At 40.6% G+C, this 20,146-nt stretch overlaps 1 protein-coding gene across 1 annotated transcript in view; it reads left to right on the forward strand.

Annotated features, from left to right (window-relative positions):
• The window catches only part of KHDRBS3 (KH RNA binding domain containing, signal transduction associated 3), a 168,842-nt gene that overhangs the window by 107,333 nt on the left and 41,363 nt on the right, over nucleotides 1-20,146 (forward strand). Inside the window, exon 7 of the mRNA XM_081266259.1 lies at nucleotides 16,169-16,251. Within this exon, the coding sequence (XP_081122385.1) occupies nucleotides 16,169-16,251 (83 nt within the window). The remainder of the gene's footprint in view (nucleotides 1-16,168; nucleotides 16,252-20,146) is intronic.

Here is a 20,146-nt window from a genome sequence, read left to right on the forward strand (position 1 = left end):
GGGAGGAGGAGCAGGGGAGGAATTGGTGAACTCTAGCTAAGGAGAGAAAGGCTGCAGGGGATTAGCAAGGATGGTGGAATGTGGTGCACATCATTATCCAAAGAACATGTCTGAAGACACGAATTGGTGTCAACGTACTTTATATACAACCAGAGATATGAAAAGTTGTGCTGTATACGTGGAATAAGAATTGTAATGCATTCTGCTGTCATTTTTTTAATCAATAAAAAAAGAATTTAGGAAAGTATTACACTGAACCAGACTCATCATAAATTAGATTCTAAACTCTGTTAGGGTGGAGCCTTCTCCCCACCATCACCATTTCATTTACAGCAGCTAATACAATGTGCAGCACATTGTTTAAGCTAGGAATTCTTGAATTGCAAGGGACACAGAGAACACTGAACCATGTAGGTCTTCAGTGGGTGTTTGTGAGGGAAGGAAGGATGGAGCATCCTCAGCTCTGAGCTTTAACGCGGCTGCTGAAGAGCTGGCCAGGTGCCTGCTGTGCGAGTCTCTTGTCCTCCCAGTGTCTTCTGTGCATAGTCCAGCTGGGTGGCGAGTCACTGCACTTGCCTGTTCTCTAGAGCATTGGTTCGAGTCCCTCATCAACCAGCTCACCAGCTCTGAGCAGTTCCTGGCCCACTAGTAATGTTCTCAGGGTAAGCAGCCTATACAGAGACTTAGTACATTTTCCTCATGAGGGTCACCAGGATTCTCTGCTTAAACTACCTTAATTAAATATAGATGAGAGAACTATTAGAAAGAAGGGGATGGGATTAGGACTAAAAAACAACAACAACAAAGAATTATCACTACACATATCAGCAAAAATAAAAATAACATTTTCACTATTTAAGAATTTCAGCCAGTAGTACATGCCCATAATCCCAATTACTTGGGAGGCTGTAGCAGGAGGAAAACAAGTTCAAGGCCAGCTTGAGCAGCTTAGCAAGACTCTGTCTCAGAAGTAAAATTAAGAAGAAAAAAAAGGACTGAAATGTAGCTCAGTTGGTGAGCTACATTTATTTTGTCTCGCATAGCGTGTGCAAGGCCCTGAGTTTGATCCCAGGATCACATAGAAAACCAATAAATTTCAGCGCATCCTCGTCTCTGAGAAGGGCTTGTCATTTCTTTGTAACTCAGAAATGCAAATTTTAATAATGTCTTTGAGGCTGGGGGCTTAGTTCTGCATAGCTGTGTCAGGCTCTGAGTTAGATTTTAACTCCAGCACTGCCAAAAAAGAGGTTCTTGAACTACATTCATAGTAGTAAAAATTTTACTTCTATAGAACATGTATAATTATATTTAACAACTCCATTTGCTGTCTTTTTAAACATTGATATAACATCTGTCCAAAGCCATTATTTCCAAAATAAAAGATGAACAATAAATCTCATAGTTGCTTATTTAAAACAGAAAAGTGGGGAAGGAATTCTGTTCTTTGAACTCGTGGAACAAGTGCTACTTTGTGAGAAAGTGTACATGTCGGGGCTGAAGATCCTGCTCTTCACATCACCCCTCCTGAAGTGGAAAGCACCCTTGTGCAGGCCTAGGCCCAGGCCCAGGACAGACACAGCTGACAGGATGTGTTCTTCTTCTTTTTGGCAAATAGTTAACACCCACTGACAGCAAGTGCTTCCTTAGCGCAGCTGAGATGTCTGGCCATTCGCAGGCAGTGGGCCTTTGGGAGGTGAACTGGTTTTTCTCAAAGTGAGTTGTAGAGATATGTGATCCTTCATAATGTCATCTGAACTCGTCATTTTCTATCAGTCACTGTCACAAAAGACTCCCCGAGTGCTGGTCATGGAGAAGAACACCAATTGGTAGATTAGTGTATCTGACCATGGGATGCTTGTTCTAAGAGTATGTTTGGCTTCCACAGTACTCACTTGACTAGAGCAGGCTAGCCATTGCAAGACCAAATCCTCTTCTTGTGAGCACTTGTCATCTAAAAGTAAGAAAACGAGGTAATTCAGCATGATTAGTTTTTTTTTTTCCCCAAAAGAAGAAAATATACAATGGATGCGTTTTTTTAATCATTCAAGTACAAATTGGGGCCTGTGGTCTACTTTTAACTTAGAAAAATTGGACATAATTACAGGAACTCATCTCTCTTTGAGAACAAGAAGCATCCATTTCCCAAAATGACATTGATTTATTACTTAAATACAGATAATTAGATAACTGGAAATTAGATAACTGGAAAATTAGTGTAGCCCAGAATGCATTCACTAAGAGTACTTTCAGAGTTAAACAGTGGTGGAATTATATAGAAAGCCACATGTATAGATGTCTAAAGCGGAACAGTTTTTGGTGCATTGTATAGGGTCAGCATGCAAAACAGATGTGCAATCAGAGTCCATGTGTGTCCCTCCAGCACCCTCCTCATAGCTGTATTCACGTCTCTGAAGAACCTTGTCAGTCAGTTAAATCTCAAACTGCAGAGGTGGGATCTTCGGGATAGCTCTAGTTGTCGTTCACAGGAGGGCAGAAAGTGTGGGAGCTTGTGTGGTGAGAAGGAGCAGAGGCCAAGATGCCAAAGAAGGTCAAGAAAGACTGCATGAGAGGAATGGAAGTGTCCCGTGACCTCGGTACATGTGGAAACTCTAGGTGCCCTGTGCTTATATATGTGATTAGGTTGCTGCAGGTGTCTGAGGTCACAGGCAAAGGGGCCCAGAGTATACATTTCCGGCAGCATCTAGAATCTCACACAAGCCCTTTTTAGCACACGCACACCCCATTTTGAAAGGTGATTTCGATATCATTTTCAATGTAATTTTTCTGTTTTTTACAACCCAAACATGCATGCTAGTAATGACTACAAGGAGAACTCCTGTTTTCTCTCTACTCCTCTCCTACCCTCAGCACTTACACAGGAGCGGGACTTACTTCCATACTTTGTCTCTCTCCGGGTGCTCTTGGAATTCTCTGAATCGCCTCTCTTACTTTGTCCATGATTGTGAGCCAGCTACGCTCTTAACATAGACTAGACATGTTTGGGTGTGCCTTTCCACATGGTCAGAGTTTATTGAATAATAATAAGTTCACAAGCTACATTCCTTTCCTTCACTTTAATTCACTAAAAATACGAATGGTTCCCTTGGCATCATGACTGAGGCAACTGCAAGTTCTTCTATCTCATTCCAGTCATAAGCACTGGTGTCTGTAACTTTCAAGCCGAGCGTCGTGTCTTACACGCTGGAGGGAGTGTGCGTTACAGAGGATCCAGGAGAGGGCTTCAAGAGGCAGCACTGGGAGCAAAGGCAGAGAGCAGGCAGAAGAGCAGGGTCACTGCAGTGGTCACTGAGGTCAGCCAGGGGAGGCTTTCAGGCTCACAGCCATTCAGGGCATGGAGTTCATGCTGCAGGAACTGGCCTGTTTGGGGGTACTCAGCTGCTTCCGAGGCTCACTTCTCTCCAGTCAGGCAGACCTTCAGTGTGGCGGCTGGTCTGCTGGGTCCTCCTGTGGACTCTCATCCAAAACACCTCCACAGAGTGCGCTAATAAATGAGGACAGTATACTTAGTACAGAGGCTGTCATTCTGAGAGGCACAGTGCATGGTTTCTGATGGTTCTCTTCAGGGTGACCATGTTCATTATCTAGATTCATACATTCTTAACACAAATCATTTAGCCTTTGGGGGCTTTAGTTTTTTTGAGCTCAGTAGGTCTGCAGGTTATATTCGATGAAGTTCTTTCCAACTTGAAAATTCTGTAATGGATTGAGTGTTTTCTGTTGAAACTGTGAATCTAAGGATGGTTTTTATACTAAAAACTATTTTAATCAAATAGAAACCTTGTTATTGAGAAGAACATCATAGAATAAACAAAGAGAGCATTTTAATAATGATAGAAACAGGTAAGAGTGACTATTGTCATGATAAGGGGTTCAGGGAGGCAGAAGAGACCCACACTGGGACTTCTAGGCTCTTGATATGCCCCAGGAAAGAGTTTAAAGACACCTTGGTATGAGGAGCGGACAGAGCTTCATCATAAAGGGACGGTACACCCTTGAGAATGGACTTCATCTAGGTTCACAGAGTCACGGACCACTGGGGACAGAAGCAGAGATCTGAGCCTTGGGCACCCAGAGCAGGTGTACCTCTCTGTGCCTTCTGGCTTCATGATACCTAGGCACTGTGAGAGGAGTCACCAGGGGAGCTTTGCCTGTGGGAACACAGGGGCCATCACTGCCTCCATTGTGACTCCGAAATGTTGGTGACAAGGTACATGGGAGGTGGCCTTCAGGGAAAACCAAGTGTCGTTTTTAAATGTGTGTGTTATTCTTTCATGTGGGTTTTGTGTAGACTCAGTGAGTTCATAATCCTCCTTGTTCTTTTTACAAAGGCAGAGCTCACCTGAAGTTTTAATTATATGACCAGTTCAGGGATTTTTATAAAGATGAGGGCTGTACCGCCAGCTGATTTTCCCAGTACGGTGACTACTGGCATAATTTTTGACAGTTAACTAATCTCTAAACTGCTTCAATTATCTTGTTTTCCATAGTGAGAAATTTAATTAAAACAGTACAGATTGTGAAAAGGTTATTTATGAAAATGCATTTTAAATGTGAATTGAAAAGCCTAGAGACACCTTTTTATTTTAGATAAAAAAGATGAAGGTTTTATAATTTTTTACTTTCACTTTACCAAAAGCAAGGGGAAGAGCAGCAGGATGTAGTTTACTGGAAATGTCTACCAAGAGCCTCATGAGTCAATCTTTTTCCTAAATTTCTTGAATGGTTGACTTATTTGGGGAATAATTCAAATAAAATGTAGGAAATAATTCCATATTTTAAATCTGTGAGTATAAAGGTGTTTCCCCACCCCCACCCCTTTCACCTTAAGCAAAATCAACATCAAAAAGTGTCTCATGCAGGGAGGGAGTGCAGGGCTCTAAAATGACATTGTCACTGCAGCATGGAAACACTGTCTGCCCTCACGATCAGGTTCCCCATTTCCATCTAGCCAGGTGGCAGTGGTGCATTTAAGCTAATGTGACAGTGGCTCACATCCATCAGGTAAATCAGACCTGGGCATGCAGGGGCACTTGAGAACCTCTAGTGGCATAACTTTTGACATAATTTTTGGTTTTCTACAGGAACCAGGCATCCTGATTTTATCATTTTTCTTTTGCATTTAAGTAGTATTCATAGAACTCAGTCTCTGTCCTCAAGTGAAACAGAGTCTAGAGAGGAACAGAGTCAGGGAAGGAAAGATCGTCCCCCCGATCCTGCCCCGCGTTCTTAGCAGGGGGTGGACCTATGTAACTAAAGAAGAGCAGTCGACTTCAATAGCATGTCTTCTTCTTGTCTCCATAGGAAATACCCAGGGAATGAGCGACTGTTGAAGAGGTGGCTTATATATAGCACTTCAATAAGCAACAGTGCATTTGTAAGAAGCAACCAGACAAAAGAGAAGGACTTTGAGTCTTGAGAGCAGCAACTTGGGGCAAGGCAAATAAGTGGGAGTAGAGTGACGTAAATTCCTCTGATGCCATCTCAGGCTCAAAAGGCTCTGAGTTGTCTTTAGTGATAAACCTTTGTCCCTGCTGATAGAGAGAGGAGGGACACATGTAGACTCATGTCCAACTTCCAGATGGGGTAGGGCAGAGAGGTTTGCTCAGATCTTTTTGTTCTCATTTGCCCTCAGCTCAAAATAATTCTTATGCTAACGTGGTGACATATGGGGTCTCCTGCCATGGTCTCCCCCCTTCCTCTGGATCCTCTGAAGAGCCCCCTGTCAATTTTAGGTGGGTGGTCCATTTTCTGGATCCAGGTGTACATGTCTTCTTCAGAGTACTTGTCTCTATGTAGTTACTCCTTGTCTCATCGTTTCCCCTTGGATTTTAAGTCATTGATGGTATAGGGTATGTCTTTTTATCTGCAGGGCCCAATGTATAAGAAGAACTCAAGTGTTAGATGTCTCAATACAAAGGCAGAACCCACTGAACCTTCAAGATAAGAACCCATGTAATTGAGTTATTTGCAAAGAATACTTAGAGGGACCAAAGAACATGTGCCATTGAACCCAGCAGGTGAGAGGACTGTGGCACTGAGGCAAAAAGGGCTGGTGGGATGACCCCCGTGGACACAGGTGCACACCCATGGAAGGCTCTGCTGCATTGCAGCAGACCAGGAGAATGTTGGTAGTTGTAAATTATTGATGAGACGTTATCATCTTTATCCTTACACATTTATTTTTATTTATTTATAGGTAGATTGGAGTGTGAGGTACATAAAAGGACATGGACTCTTAAAAGATCCTTAGGGACTATCGGGTTTAAAATGAACAAAGTAAAATGAAGCAGTAAAATGCAGGCACCTAGCTGTGTTGTGCAGTAGCGAGGAAGGCCCGCTGGCCAGCAGTGTGTCTTCGTGGCTTGGCACGACATGGAAGTCACTGCAGCACAGGCCTAAGTCTGCTCCATGTTGACAAGCTGTTCCTGGTGGTAACGGGCAGATTGGAGAGCCACACTGACTCTTTTCAAGTCTTTGCCCTGCCTTTAATTGCTGTATAACCTCAATCAAATTGCATAACTGTTCAGTGCCTCAGTTTCCAGTCTACAAATGGGAACATCAGTGCTTATCTCATGGGGTTGTTATGAAGTTAAATGAACTGACATATGGAAAGCACTTAGAATAGTACCTAACCCATAAAAGTAATAAAGGAGTATTTTTATTATCATTGGCTCAGCAATCCAATTCTGCATGCTGGGGTGTAGCTCAGAGGTAGACTGCTTACCTAGCATGTGTGAGACCCTGAGTTCGATTCCTAATGCAACAAAAATATTTAAAAAGTAAAAACAGAAATCTAATTTTGTTTACCAGTGGAGCTCTGTCTTTGAAGGAGAATCCTTACTGGTCCTCAGATGTTAGCATGTGAAAAGCATGACATCAGGGACTATTCACACCCCACCTGACAGAAGGGCTGGTACTGGAGAGAGGATTTTAATCTGTATTAAGAGAGGATTTGGCTGGGGGAAAGCCCAGGAGGCTCTCCCTACACTATGTAAGAAAACAGTTCACACAGCACTGGGCAGAGTGTCTGCCGCCCTCTCTTACAGGCCAGCACACCCTTTCCCAGGGCCTCGCAGAGCTGCACATGTGTCGGGGCACTTGTATCAGCGTGGGGTGGGCAAAATGTCTTTCAATGGTAGAAGGGATATAAAACATCACAGACAGCAAGTTTTAAAGCAGTGAGGAAAAAGCAGTTGTTTCTATATGTAATAGCATGTATGGATCCCACAAACAAGGTTGAATGAGAGAGAGCTGACAACAGAACAGTGGGTACTCTGGTTCCATTTACATGAAACTGAAAGGCAAGTAGAACTCACCAGTGCTATTGGCAGAACAGTGCTTACTTTTGGAAGCAGATATTAACAGGAAAGATGCAAGAAGTGCTATGGGGACTGTCAATGGTCTATTCTTGATCCTGGTGTTAGTCACACCTGGTGGTAACCAGCCATGCTCACTTGGTGAAAATCTCTTAAGCTGTGAGCTTCACGTTCATACCTGTTTCGGACATATTTTATGCTTGAATAAGAAGGTTGACAAAATGATCACTTTGTAAGTAAAAGAATTATTCTGGTAGACCAGATACTCTCATTTTATACACAGGACTGCCTTTGGACATCAGGCTTGTTTCTCTTTTGAACCCTGATTGAGAAAGGTGGCTATGGGTCTCTCAGTTCCTAAAGAAGGTAGCAGAGAAGCTGAAGATAGTCTTGAAAGAAATTTAGAGCTCGGAAAAGTGGAAAAGAAAAATGACCTTTAAGGTCTAGCAAGTTTGGTATAAGTGGCTGATGTCCCCTAGGCTTTGGGTTGGAACCCAAAATGCTATACTCTCAGAGGAAGCCACTCATCTGCTCCATCTCTCTGTTCTGTGTGGGATGAGGGGTAGGCTAGAATCGTTGATTTATCTGATACTCAGAAAATACATATAAATTTACTCTAGTGAAATACAACTACATGGATCTCAAAATAATTTCATGCATAGTTTTAAACAATCCAAAATTATAGGCATGTAAGAAATCACAGTGACATGGGAAAGAGTTCTTACTTAGAATCATTAATGGATGATTTTTTAATTATTAAAATAGCTTGGTGTATATGTTTATAGTCACTAATGATATTCATGATATTCATAATTTATACTACATTGACAAAGAAAAGAAAAAGAATAGAAAACCATAGTAGAATCAGATAATAACTAATCTTTTTAACTATGCATATCATAAGAAAGTTAAAAATAGGATAGATTTTTTTAAGCAGAGATTATAAAATATAGAAAAAAAATAAACATTTTCTCCAGAGGTTGAAGCTGGAGGATCTCAAGTTTGAGTCCAACCTCAGGAACCTGACAAAATACCCTATCTCCAAACAAAAAATAAAAAGTTCTTGGGATGTAGCTTAATGGTAAAGTGCCCCTAGGTTCAATTCTCAGTATGATAAAAGAAAAAAGGCAGACATTTTGAACTGAAAAATTGAGAAAAAAGAGAACTAAATTGATGAGTATAATAGCAGATTAGACACAGCTGAAGAAATAGTTTACTCTCTTTTGTCTGTTGATCTTCCCACAACCATTTGAAACATACATTTCGATTCCCATTTTAAAATTGTAAAATTGTGGTTTAGAGAGGTTAGTGACCTTTCTCAAGGTTGTGCAGCTAGTAAGTGGCAGAGTTGGACTTAGGCTACAGTCACCTACTCCAAAGAATGACGTGAAGCAGTGACATTCTTTCAGAAGCCACTAGTACATTCCTAACAGCCATAATAAGCTCCTGGGCATATGATTCAATAAAATTAACCATGTTGAATTAGAGTGACATGGGAAAGAGTTCTTACTTAGAAACATTAATGGATGATTTTTTAATTATTAAAATAGCTTGGTGTATATGTTTATAGTCACTAATGATATTCATAATTTATACTACATTGACAAAGATGATATTACACAGAACCCCAGCTAAAATAAATTTCTGAAGACTTTTTTAGCTTTATGTTTTGTAAACTCAAAATAATACTCATAAGACTTAACTAAGCTTTTAACAGTGTATTGTATATGAAAACTTATTACATTTTGAAATAACCACTTATTACCCTAATTAAGGTGAAGTTTTATATCACATAGCATGATTACCTCTTTTTAAAAGTATTCAACACTGAAATCACATTTTTATATATGACTTTAAAATACATGAAAATGATTTTCCCTTGGTTTAGTTATCGTGCTTGATTTTTCTTGTGACTAAAATAGAATTAAATAGGTCACGCTGTTTCCTTCATCCCAGAAGAGCTCTTCTTTTCAATCCAAGATTTCTCTGGTCATGGACTGGTTTCAGTTTTACGGTCAGGGATGGCACCTGAAGACTCTGCGTGGGTTAGAATATGTCTGCCCTTCCTGTAGCATGGCATCCGCCCTCTGTCCAGGTTACCATTGCCAGTTCAGTATCATTTCTAAGCTGAAAACTTAGATGTGTAGCTTCCTCTTAAGCTTGGTCCTTGTAATAAGGCGAGAACCCATAGTACTAATTCCTAGTGCAGGAGTATTCTATATTTTGTGTGTGGCAGCATAGAGGAGTAGTATTAGGGATGGAACCCAGGGCACTTTACAACAAAGTTTTCTTTTTTTATTTTTTAATTTGAAATCAGGTCTTGCTTATTTGCCTAGGCTGGTCAGCAACTTGTGATCATTCTACCTTGGCCTTCTGGGTCACTGGGGTTACAGGTGTGCGCCACTACATCTTGCTATTCAGTTTTTTGGGGGGCGGGGGTTACCAGGGACTGAACTCAGGAGCACTCAATCACTGAGCCACATCCCCAGCCCTATTTTGTATTTTATTTAAAGACAGGGTCTCATTGAGTTGCTTAGCTCCTTGCTTTTACCTTAGTCTGGCTTTGAACTTGCGATCCTCCTGCCTCGGCTTCCTGAGCCGCTGGGATTATAGGCGTGCTCCACCACATCTGGTGATTCACTACTTTTAATAATGTTGTTGATTTTCAGAAAGAGAACACAGAGTTCTGCAGGGAAATTTTTTTCCTCGGGGAAGAGAATGTAAGATTGATATTTAATGTTTCATAGGAGAGATCTCCTTACCAAAATGTACAGTATTTTAATAAGTGCTGCTCTTATGTAGTAGTTCCTTACTTCACAATCATCTCCAAGAATTATCTCCTGCCATTGGGTTGTTAATTAGTTTTTCTCTTCATTCATTCAAGAGACATGACTATGTGCTTCCTGTGTGCCAGACAGAAGAGCGCAGTCTGGTCCCTACCCCCCTTAATAAGGACCTGGAGTAGTGAGATGGAAACGATGTGTAAAATAACTGCAGGTGCCATGGAATGCACATTGCCAGTTATTAGGTGGGCACAAAGAAGGGGACTAATTCAACCTTGAGTCCTGGTTGGCTGAAATAAGATGATGAGGGAGGGCAGAGAGGTGCAAAAGAGGTGGGTCGAGGCACTCAGAGCTGTCTAGGGCTTGTGCAAGGTGATGTGTCCTGGCATGCAGGCAGCAGAGCTGACATGGGCCCTGGGTAGTCAGGAACAAAAGAGATGATTTTTTCTTATTTATATAACATTTTAAAAATTCCTCTTTAGATTCTTCCATGGCTAATGGGGGAATTTTAAAAAAATAGAGTATTGTTATAATTTAACATATAACCAAGTGAAATAATAAAATACAGTATAGAAGGGGATGTTAAAGATTTAGTTCAAAAACTCATCTAAGTTTAGAATCTATTCTTCAAGAAGCCTGCCAGAGCCTGGCATGGGAACTGACTTCATTTCACTGCGGACACTGCTCCAGTATGCTAAAAGATTTTCTTTACACTGGAAATCTAGAGTCACTTCTCACATTTCCATATGTTCTCTTGGAGAACTCCTGATTATGATGTGGTGACCGATCTACCTGTCGTACGCCTCAGCTTCCCTTTTGCCAAGTGGCCTGTGCCTCTTCAGTTCACGTGCTGCTTCCCGAGGTACTTGCCCTGTCTGGCCAGTGGATTTTTAGGGATGAAGCTCAAATGAGAACCTTCAGTTCTGTCATAGCTTCTTAGTGCCCCCAGACAGGCTGTGGCACCTGCATGATACCAGCAGTGGACCTGACACACGTTTTGCCTTCCCGTACTGTGTGCACCTGGCTGGCTTGTGGCCCACCTCCCAGGAGGCAGTGTGTTGTGTCTGATCATGCACAGTGAGACTGCACGCCTGTCTTCACGGTGTCCTCTCCACCCAGTCCTCCTCCTCTGTCTTGAGGATATTTTTTTTTTTTTTTTTTTTTTTTTGCTTCTTCAGAGCTCTAGCCATCCCTCACGTGATGGAAACAGGAAACTGGGCCTGTCAGTTATGGTAAGCTGCCCACTCAGGTTCCTCTGGAAGAAGCCTACAGAGCTGCCTTGCTGTCAGGATGCAGACAGTCCTTTTTGCCACCACCTGCCCCCTGCACTTCTGGAACAGTGTCTTGAACCCGTGAGCAAGGCACTGCTCAGGATCCATGGCACAACCCAGGCCCTTCTGTAAGCACAGAACCAGCTCTTGCTGCCTCACCACCCCACTATCCTTCCAACCAGCCCAAAAGTCTACTTTTTACCTCCTAAATCTCTCACACCCATCCCTTCCTCTTCATGCCCAAGGCGAATCATTGCACTCATTTGGGATTATCAGGCTCATTAGTGTCCTTGAGAGCTTCTCCCTTGGACCATCATGGCATCCCAGCTGGCACATGGGCCATCTGGTGCTTCCCCCTCTGAACATCCCTCCAGCTCTTCTATCACAGTGAAGTCTGAACTTGTTGCTCTGTGCTCAAACTATCTGCTCTTTTTCTCCTGGCTCCTATAAGGTAAATACCAGGTTCCTACACTTCTCTTAGTCTTGCCCTGTTCTTGGCCAGTGACTTCATCTCCTGCCTTGTAATAACAACAGTAGAAAGTCAAGAAAAACTTCCTCCATCCCCTGCCTCGACACTTACATTTATTTGCAGTCAGCTAGCTTTTGTTCCTTTTCTCCTTTCACAGTCTTCTTAATGCTTCCCTAAATTTCTCCTGTGTTGTCCTTTGAACAAATAATACTTGTTATAATGGAAGGGATTGCAAAATATTCCCCCCCCCATGGCCAATCCAACTGCAAAATCATGATGAAAGAAATCCGGTGAAAACTGCAGATTAATCTTTTAATAAAAAATACTTTCAGGGACTGGGGTTGTGGCTCAGCGGTAGAGCACTCACCTAGCGCGTACCGGGATGCTGGCTTCGATCCTCAGCACCACATAAAAATGAAATAAAAGGGTACTTTGTCCAACTACAACTAAAAAACAAACAAAAAAAACAAATTCAACAAGTGTCTATATCTGTTCACAAGTAATCAATAAACTGAAGTAAAAAAATTAAAAAAAATACTTTCAATATAAAATACTCAAGTTACTAAGTCAGTGACTTAAATCAAAATTTTAAACAAATTGTTAGCATTATAGCAGATTCATTGAGCAGATAATAAATGATTTAACTGTAGAGTTAAAATCATGTAGTGCTTAGTATTTTGATGAATTTTTGAAATTTTGGTCATTTATAGTCTTATTTCTTTTAATAAGCATATTTCCAAACTACCAACAAATTACTGAAGAAGCCATCATCTACACACTTTGCCGGCCTGAATGCTAGATGCAGTGACCTCATTGGAAGTTTGCCTTCTAGATGCCCTTTCTGCTCCAGGCCCACATACCATTGAGAGAAATTTCTAAAACACAAGTGAATTATGTCCTTGAGAATCCAGACCTGCCTTCTTTAAGTGGTCCTTCATGGCATTGTCTGTGGTTTCTCTTCTTCCTCCTCTCGTCCACTTGCGTCTCACCACATACCTATGACAAGCTGTGTACCTCCATGTTTGAGAAGGGTTTGCTCCGTACCACCATGTTTCATACCGGCTGTTCCTTCTGCTTAACTTTAATCTTTAATGACTTCCCCCTGCGGCTTTTGCTTTCAGTACTTTGAATTAAACTCTAGCATTGACATTTCTAGGAAATTTTCTTCCCTTGTTGTGTTCCTCTTCCCCCAGCCAGGCTGGTGTGTCCCACCTCAGTGCTTACCTTTGACATGTTGAATTAGAATTTTCTCTTTAGTTGTCTGTTTTCTCTGTCCCACCCCATCTCATGCCAGAGAATTCACTGACTGTGTAGTTGCTTTCCATCCAGGGTCTGACTGCCAGAAACTGGTGAGGGTGCTACATTTTTTTTTTAATAGTAATGTTCCTTTTGTTAGGAGATGCCAACTTTCTTTAATTTTATTAATTTGTCAGAATTCATGTTTACATTTTGCTATAAAATATATTTAACATGTGGGCATCAGTTATAAATTATGTCTTAATCCTACAAAGATAGCACTACCCCTTCGCATTAGTATTTGTTTTAAAAAATTGGAAGGATTACAGTTTAACTTTCTGTTTAGATATTTATGTTTTCCTAAAGCAAATAATAAGTTAAGGTATATTATTTAATAAATGCTTCTTAAAGAGAATATGTGTGATGTTCAAATCAGGACAATTAGCATGTCTATCTCCTCAAACATATATTGAATATTTACATTGTATCCTAAAATATATACAATTATTGTATCTCAGCTAAATTTTTTTTAAATTTTGAAACAAAGTAAGGTAATCCCTCAAAACTAGTTTTTTGGCTGATACCCTTGCAGCAGTGGGTGCAGATATTCATCTGTGACCTGTAGAGAAATCCAGGGAAGAGGTCTGCTTGGGTGACACTGCACTGGAATGAATAATAAAATCAGCTCCCCTTTACAGACTATTCATATTTGTCAGGCATTTTGCTGGAAAGTGTACACACCCTTAAATATATTTTATATTATATATTTTATATTATGAATTTTATTCTACTGATCTGTATGTTTCTGCCAATACTACCTTGTATTTTACAAATTTAGTTTATTATAAATTTTGAAAATGGGAAAAATGTATAGTCTGTCCTTAAGAATGTTCCATGTACAATTGAGATGAATGCATATTCTGCCTTTATTGAGTGTAGTGTTCTGTAGATGCCTATCAGCTGTGATTGTTTCTGTTGTTATTCAGAATTGCTAGGTTTTACCTAATGCATTTTAATACTCTTATGTTATTACATATCTGTGCTAATTGTTTTATCTTCTTGATGGGTAAACTTTTCTATCATTTAGAAAATTTAGTGACAAATTTTAATCCTAATATCTGTTCTGTCAGATGTTTAGTATTATAGCTACTCAAGCTCTTTTGGGAAGTTAATATTTCCATCGTATATCTTCTTCCACTCTCCTTCTTTCAGCCTGTTTTTATCTTTGAATTCAAAACATGCCTTTTGTAGGCAATGTGTAGTTGGATAATTTTTTCCACGTGCCTTTTAGCTAATCTAATCATACACACACTCTCACACATACACACACACCATATATATACATACATATAGATATATTTGCTGCAATTACCAATAAGATAGGATTTATATCTGTCATCTTGCTCTTTGTGTTCTGTGTCTTCTTTTTGTAGCCTGTTGCTTTCTTTTATGCTAATTATTGCTTTGTTTTTTATTTGTTTTGTTCTTTTACTGCATCACTTTACTTCCCTTGTTACTTTTCTGAATTTTTGTTTTCTGATTATTTCCTAAACATGCATTGGGGATTATAATTTACATCTGAACTTATAGAATGATGGAGATTTTAGGCTTGTACCAACTTAATTTTTAACACTACATGAAAGCTTGCTTCCGTACACTTCCATTCTCTCCAACAATTGTTTTAGTACTGTCATGCAGTTATATCTTCATACAGGTGTATTTTAAATAAGGTAGAAGAATTATAATCAAAAATTCATTCATATTCTCTTTTCTGTTTACCTAAGTATTTACCTTTTCCAGTATTCTTCGTTTTTTCATGTCAGTGCAAGCTGCTGACTGACCTTGCCTTTTCCTCAAAGGACTCCCTTCAGTATCTTTTTCAAAGCATAGCTGTAGGTGATAAATCTCAATTTAAGATAGCTACATTAAATTCTCATAAATTCAGTCCAAGCATTTGGGGGACAATTTTTATTGAATTTTTTTGTAGAAACCATTTTTTCATGTTTCTTCACATCTCGTTTTTGTTGTTGTTGTTGTTTAAAACTGTTCAATATAATTAATTTATCAATTCTAAAATTAAGTTCTTACAGGGCTTCTTATTATTTTTGTTATTAATGCCTTCTGCAAACCAATTTTGTAAAATCTTTATTTATCATGTATTGCCTCTGAAGTTTAGTGCACAACTGCTGAGTGGAGGGAGATTTCATTAAATGCATAAAAACTTCCTGTTTTTTGCCAAGGGCCTGTGGATATCCATTGGCACTTGTACCCAGTTCTCCCTACTCAGTCTGCAGCTGGCTCTGGCTCAGCCTTCATTTCCTGCTGGTGCTGAATCTCAGCATCAGTCAGGAGAGAGACCTCTGGGTTTTGTCAGGTCTTCCTTAAATGTGGATGTGGCCTTCTAGTTTCTTGGGATTATTGCAGAGCTTTTTAAAGTCTGTGTGGATATTTCATTCCCCTCTTTTCCTTTTAAGTTTTTGGATTAGCCTGCTTTTCCACTTTTTTTTTTTTTAACAATTGCCTCTGACTGTTTGCTTCAGATACCCCTAGGGGGTAGGCTTTTTTGCCCAGCGTGAGCTCTGAGTTGGGTCCCATAAGGACAGTTCTATGGGTATCACTTTGGAGGAGCTCCAGCCATGCTCCATGTTTTACCCTCCACTGGCCTCCGTACTGCTCCCACTCCGGCCTGTGGGTATACAAGGCTCCTCCAAGTGGGGCACAGGTTAGAGCATTATAAAGCTCACTGCTGTTCTCAACAACATTCAGCCATTTGTTTAAAAAAAAAAAAAAAAAAAAAAAAAGAAAGAAAGAAAATGCTCCCAAAATCTATACAATCTAATGATTAATTTTCATCATCCTGGAAGTAGTGATCCTGACTTTTTTTTTTTTTTTAACTCTTTGCTTTGGTACTTTGGAGCTTCTTACTCTACCATCTGTGCTGAAGTCATTCCTATATTATTCTTTACAGTAAAATTAGACATGCATTAGCTGATTTAACTAAAATGAACTAAAAGCATAATGATTTTTTCCAGAAAGTTCTTTGAATGTCTTTGTGCTTCTGTTGTGTTTTAGGACTATGATGATGGATACAGCACTGCATATGATGAGCAGAGTTATGATTCTTATGATAACAGCTACAGTGCACCAGCTCAAAGGTAAGTCAGTCCTCACTACCAGTGCCACAGACATGTGCCCTCCACCTGGGTGTACTCTGGGCCAGTGTGACAGGCAGCTGGTAAGGGTGATTTGACTTGCCGTGTTTTATTTTTATTTCTGATAATCAGAGAATCACTGTCTATTTTACCAACTAGCCTGTGTTGACCCACCCACATTTACTTTTCTGTGAAAGCATTCTTGCTTGGGAAATAAAATTTATTTATTATAAAAATTTGACTTCAGTGTTCAGTGTATTCTGATGAGAAGGAACAGCCTCAAAGGATGTGACTCTTCAGCCATAAGGCTGAAATAATGTGGGAAATGTAGAAATGTCCTGTCTTTGTGCCTGAAGATGAAGGTGCCTAACATTTTGTTTCCTAGTCATAGAACTTTTTGATTTCTTAGCAGCAATGCTCCTGTTTCCTAACAACTTCAAATTCCCCCTTGTGCCTAGTGAGTATGTTTTGATTGCTTTTATGAAGAAGTATTTACCCAGAAATAAGTATCATCAGAATTAGAATAGGTTTTGTAGTTGCCGCTCCTGGAGACATCCCTTGGTGTTCATTGGTAGGCGAAACCAATGTTTATTCTGTGCAGAACATCTTCCTAAATGCCTAGAAACCTTTTACTTCAAACTTACAATTCTGAGAGGAGGGCAAAGATAGTCATACATAAAACAAAATATTGGTTTACAGTTATTACAAAATATAAATAACATGGACCATGTGGTTATTTTGATGAATGAAAAATTCCCATTTGAACTTACATGATGGCACTCAAGCTGAAAACACCCAGGTTCTCTTACTTGTTCACTGTAATGCTCAAGCAGACAGGGATATTTATAGTGTTTTTTTGTTTGTTTGTTTGTTTGTTTTTGCGCCCAACAAAGCATTTCCTCTGTAACTTAGGATAATGCCGCAGCCTCGAGGTGGGTTTTGGTCGACAGTTGCTCTTTCTGGTGCAAGTCTGGCATCACATTTGCCCCCTGCAGTGTGCTGGTTAGCAGCCCTCCCAGGGCCTGGCAACCCCTTGGCTGGCACATCATGCGCACTGGAGGAAACACTCCCCACAGCATTGTATCTGAGTATCCAACACCTTTGTAGAGGGTGGGGTGCCCCTCCCATTGTATAGAGGAGGAAAGGAGCACTAAATTAGGTCATTTGCTAAAAATCACACAGTGAGTGCAAAGATGAAATTCTAAGTCAGATCTTTTAACTCAAAGATTTGTACTCTTATAAGGTCATCCTCAGATTTTGTTTAATAACGTAAGTATTCACAAGTATTTTAATTTTTGTCTAAATATCCTGGCAAAACAAGTATTCTCCTTCATAAAAATGCTACGTGCATAGTGCATTTCTGGTACTGTTAAATTTCATAAAGGATGCAGTCTAGTTCATATGCACATGGCACTCCTGACCGTGGTTCTGTAAGGCATATTCACGCCTGTAGACAAGGAAGCTGAATGACAGAGGGGTTCCAGGACTTGTGACTAAAGCTGAGAAGAGGGAACTAACTCTCTGTGGCTTCCAAGAGCCCCTTCCTGATTCCGCCTCCTTCCTTGCATATCGCCAGGCTCTCCATTAGCCTGTCCCCATGTCCCTCTAGCATTCAGTGCACTGACTTTCAGGTTCAAGTGCATGTCATTGGTTGAACTGTATGTGTGGTTTAAGGACCTGGTGAATTCCAGATGCTGTGCTGGTGCTTTATTTGATTTCAGTTTGACCCCCATGAGCTCCAGTCCTGTCCTGTGCAGTAACAAGGGTCAGCTGTGGTTGAGAAGCTGAAAGCTGAGGGGCAGCGTTTAATGAAGTGCATGTGCAGGGCAGGAGTATAGTTCCTCGCGGTGGTCTTTTGTGTTTTGGTATTTGACATAAAGAACCAGGGTTATAGCATTTGCCCTGTTGAGTGCTGTGATCTGTCCAGGAGAGACGCCACAGTGTTAACAGTGAGCGAACAGAGAACAAGACGGAGCCATGTTTACTCGGGGCCTGTTCTCAAGCATAGAATGTGAAGTGTTTTGCTTAATCCAAATGGCAATAGCAAGAATTAATGCACATGAGGAACTGGGACTGAGGGAAGTAAATAACTAATCTCAAATGGAACCCGGACCTATAAAGGTCGTGGTCTTTTCACTTAATCTGTGATAATATGGTAACATGGTTAATTATAAGCATCCATTCCCCTTCCTTTGGTCATTCAGTCAGTATTTGTTGAATGTGCATTTTGTGTTAGGCATGTGCTTGATGATTGGAGTGTAAAGATTAAGACAGAGACCTTATCCTTGAAAAGCTCACTGGCTAGTAGGAAACAAGTACAAATATTTAAATGCAATATAGTATGGTAATCAGTACTTAAGTTCTGAGGAGAAATTTAGTATTTCCATTAAAAGACAATGCTGAATTCTGATTTGGAATTTGGGGGCATGTCTCTGAGAAGGTGGAAGGATAAGTAGAAGTTCCCAAATGACAAACATAGAAGCGAGTTCCACAGAGCAAGTCTAGGCAGCATAGATACATGGAATGAAATGTCTTATGTGGGAAGTACTCGTCATTTCATTATGACCAAAGTGTGCATGCATGGAAGGAAAAGGGGGCATGTTCCCTAGAGCATGTGAGGCCCAGGAGGAGTGGGGAGAGTGAGAGGAGGCCAGAGGGGAAGTGTGCCCTACTCAAGGCTGTCATAAGAGGCCCTGAAGAGTTACATGCAAGCAAATGATGTGCTTAGATTTGAATTTAGATAAATTAACTAGCTGACATTGTAGAGCTTGGACTGGCAGATGTGAGCCTAGGGGCTAAGACCAGTGAAGAAGCGTGTGCATTATAAATTATAAGACCTTTAAGTATCAGAAAAGACTCACTAGAAGAAGTTTCCTGCATGATATCTCATCTGCCATTTTAGACTGATCTTTTCAGGCCTGCAGCTTGTCCTACCTGAAGGAGGGGAAATCACGTGGTCATTGCATACATGAGCAGCCCAGAGACCACTGTTGGCGGGGCACTCTGTTCGCTCATTAATCCGAGTAATATGTACAATAGACATTGCTCTTTTTTTTAAGTTGCATAATTTCCTTGAAATCATTTGCTTATAAGCAAAGGAGCAGCTCTGAAGTAGGTCTGTCGGGCCGTGAGCACACAGCACACAACTCTTCTGTGTAGAGCTCTCGGCTTGATCCAGACAACTGTGTGATAACTGAAGGCAAGTACCCTCATTATGGAGCTGGGTGAAGAAATGGCTTCCTGTAGTATTATTAGCTTGCTAGTGTTGCTGTAACAAACCGTGCTAAGTCTGGGTGGCTTCAATAACAGAGATTTATTTTCCCATGGTTCTTGAGCTGAGAGGTCCAAAATCAAAGTGTTGGTAGGTATGTTTCTTTGGAGATTTTCTCCTTGGCTTACACACAGTTGCCTTTGCCCTGTGTCCTCACGTTGTCTTTCCTCTTTGTGTGCACTCCTAGCATCTATGTCTATCATCCACATGTTATCCTATAAGGACTCCAGTCAGAAACTGGGGGTGGTGGCTCACATCTGTAGTCCCAACTGCTGGAGAGACTGAGACTGAGACAGGAAGAAGGAGGGTTTAAGACCCACCTGGGCAAGATAGACTCTAATCTCAAAAAAAAAAAAAAAAAAGAGAGAGAGAGAGTGGAATTGGGTTAGAATCCACCCCTAAGGACCTCATTTCAATGTAAATCACCTGTGTAAATGCCTCGCAAATTATCCCTAGTATTTTTGAGTAGGCACTAACAAGGAATTCAGCACCACGGTCATCTTTAGTCATGGGTGTTTACTATTTCATGGACTTCTGTAAATTGTCTCTCTCTTCAGTCTGAACATGTCATTCCATGTCATTAAGTTAAGAGAGGTCATGTTGCTTATAAAAACTCATGAGGCCGAG

This window comes from Spermophilus citellus, assembly GCF_964194105.1.
Source record: "Spermophilus citellus genome assembly, chromosome: 14".
Lineage (NCBI taxonomy): Eukaryota > Metazoa > Chordata > Mammalia > Rodentia > Sciuridae > Spermophilus > Spermophilus citellus.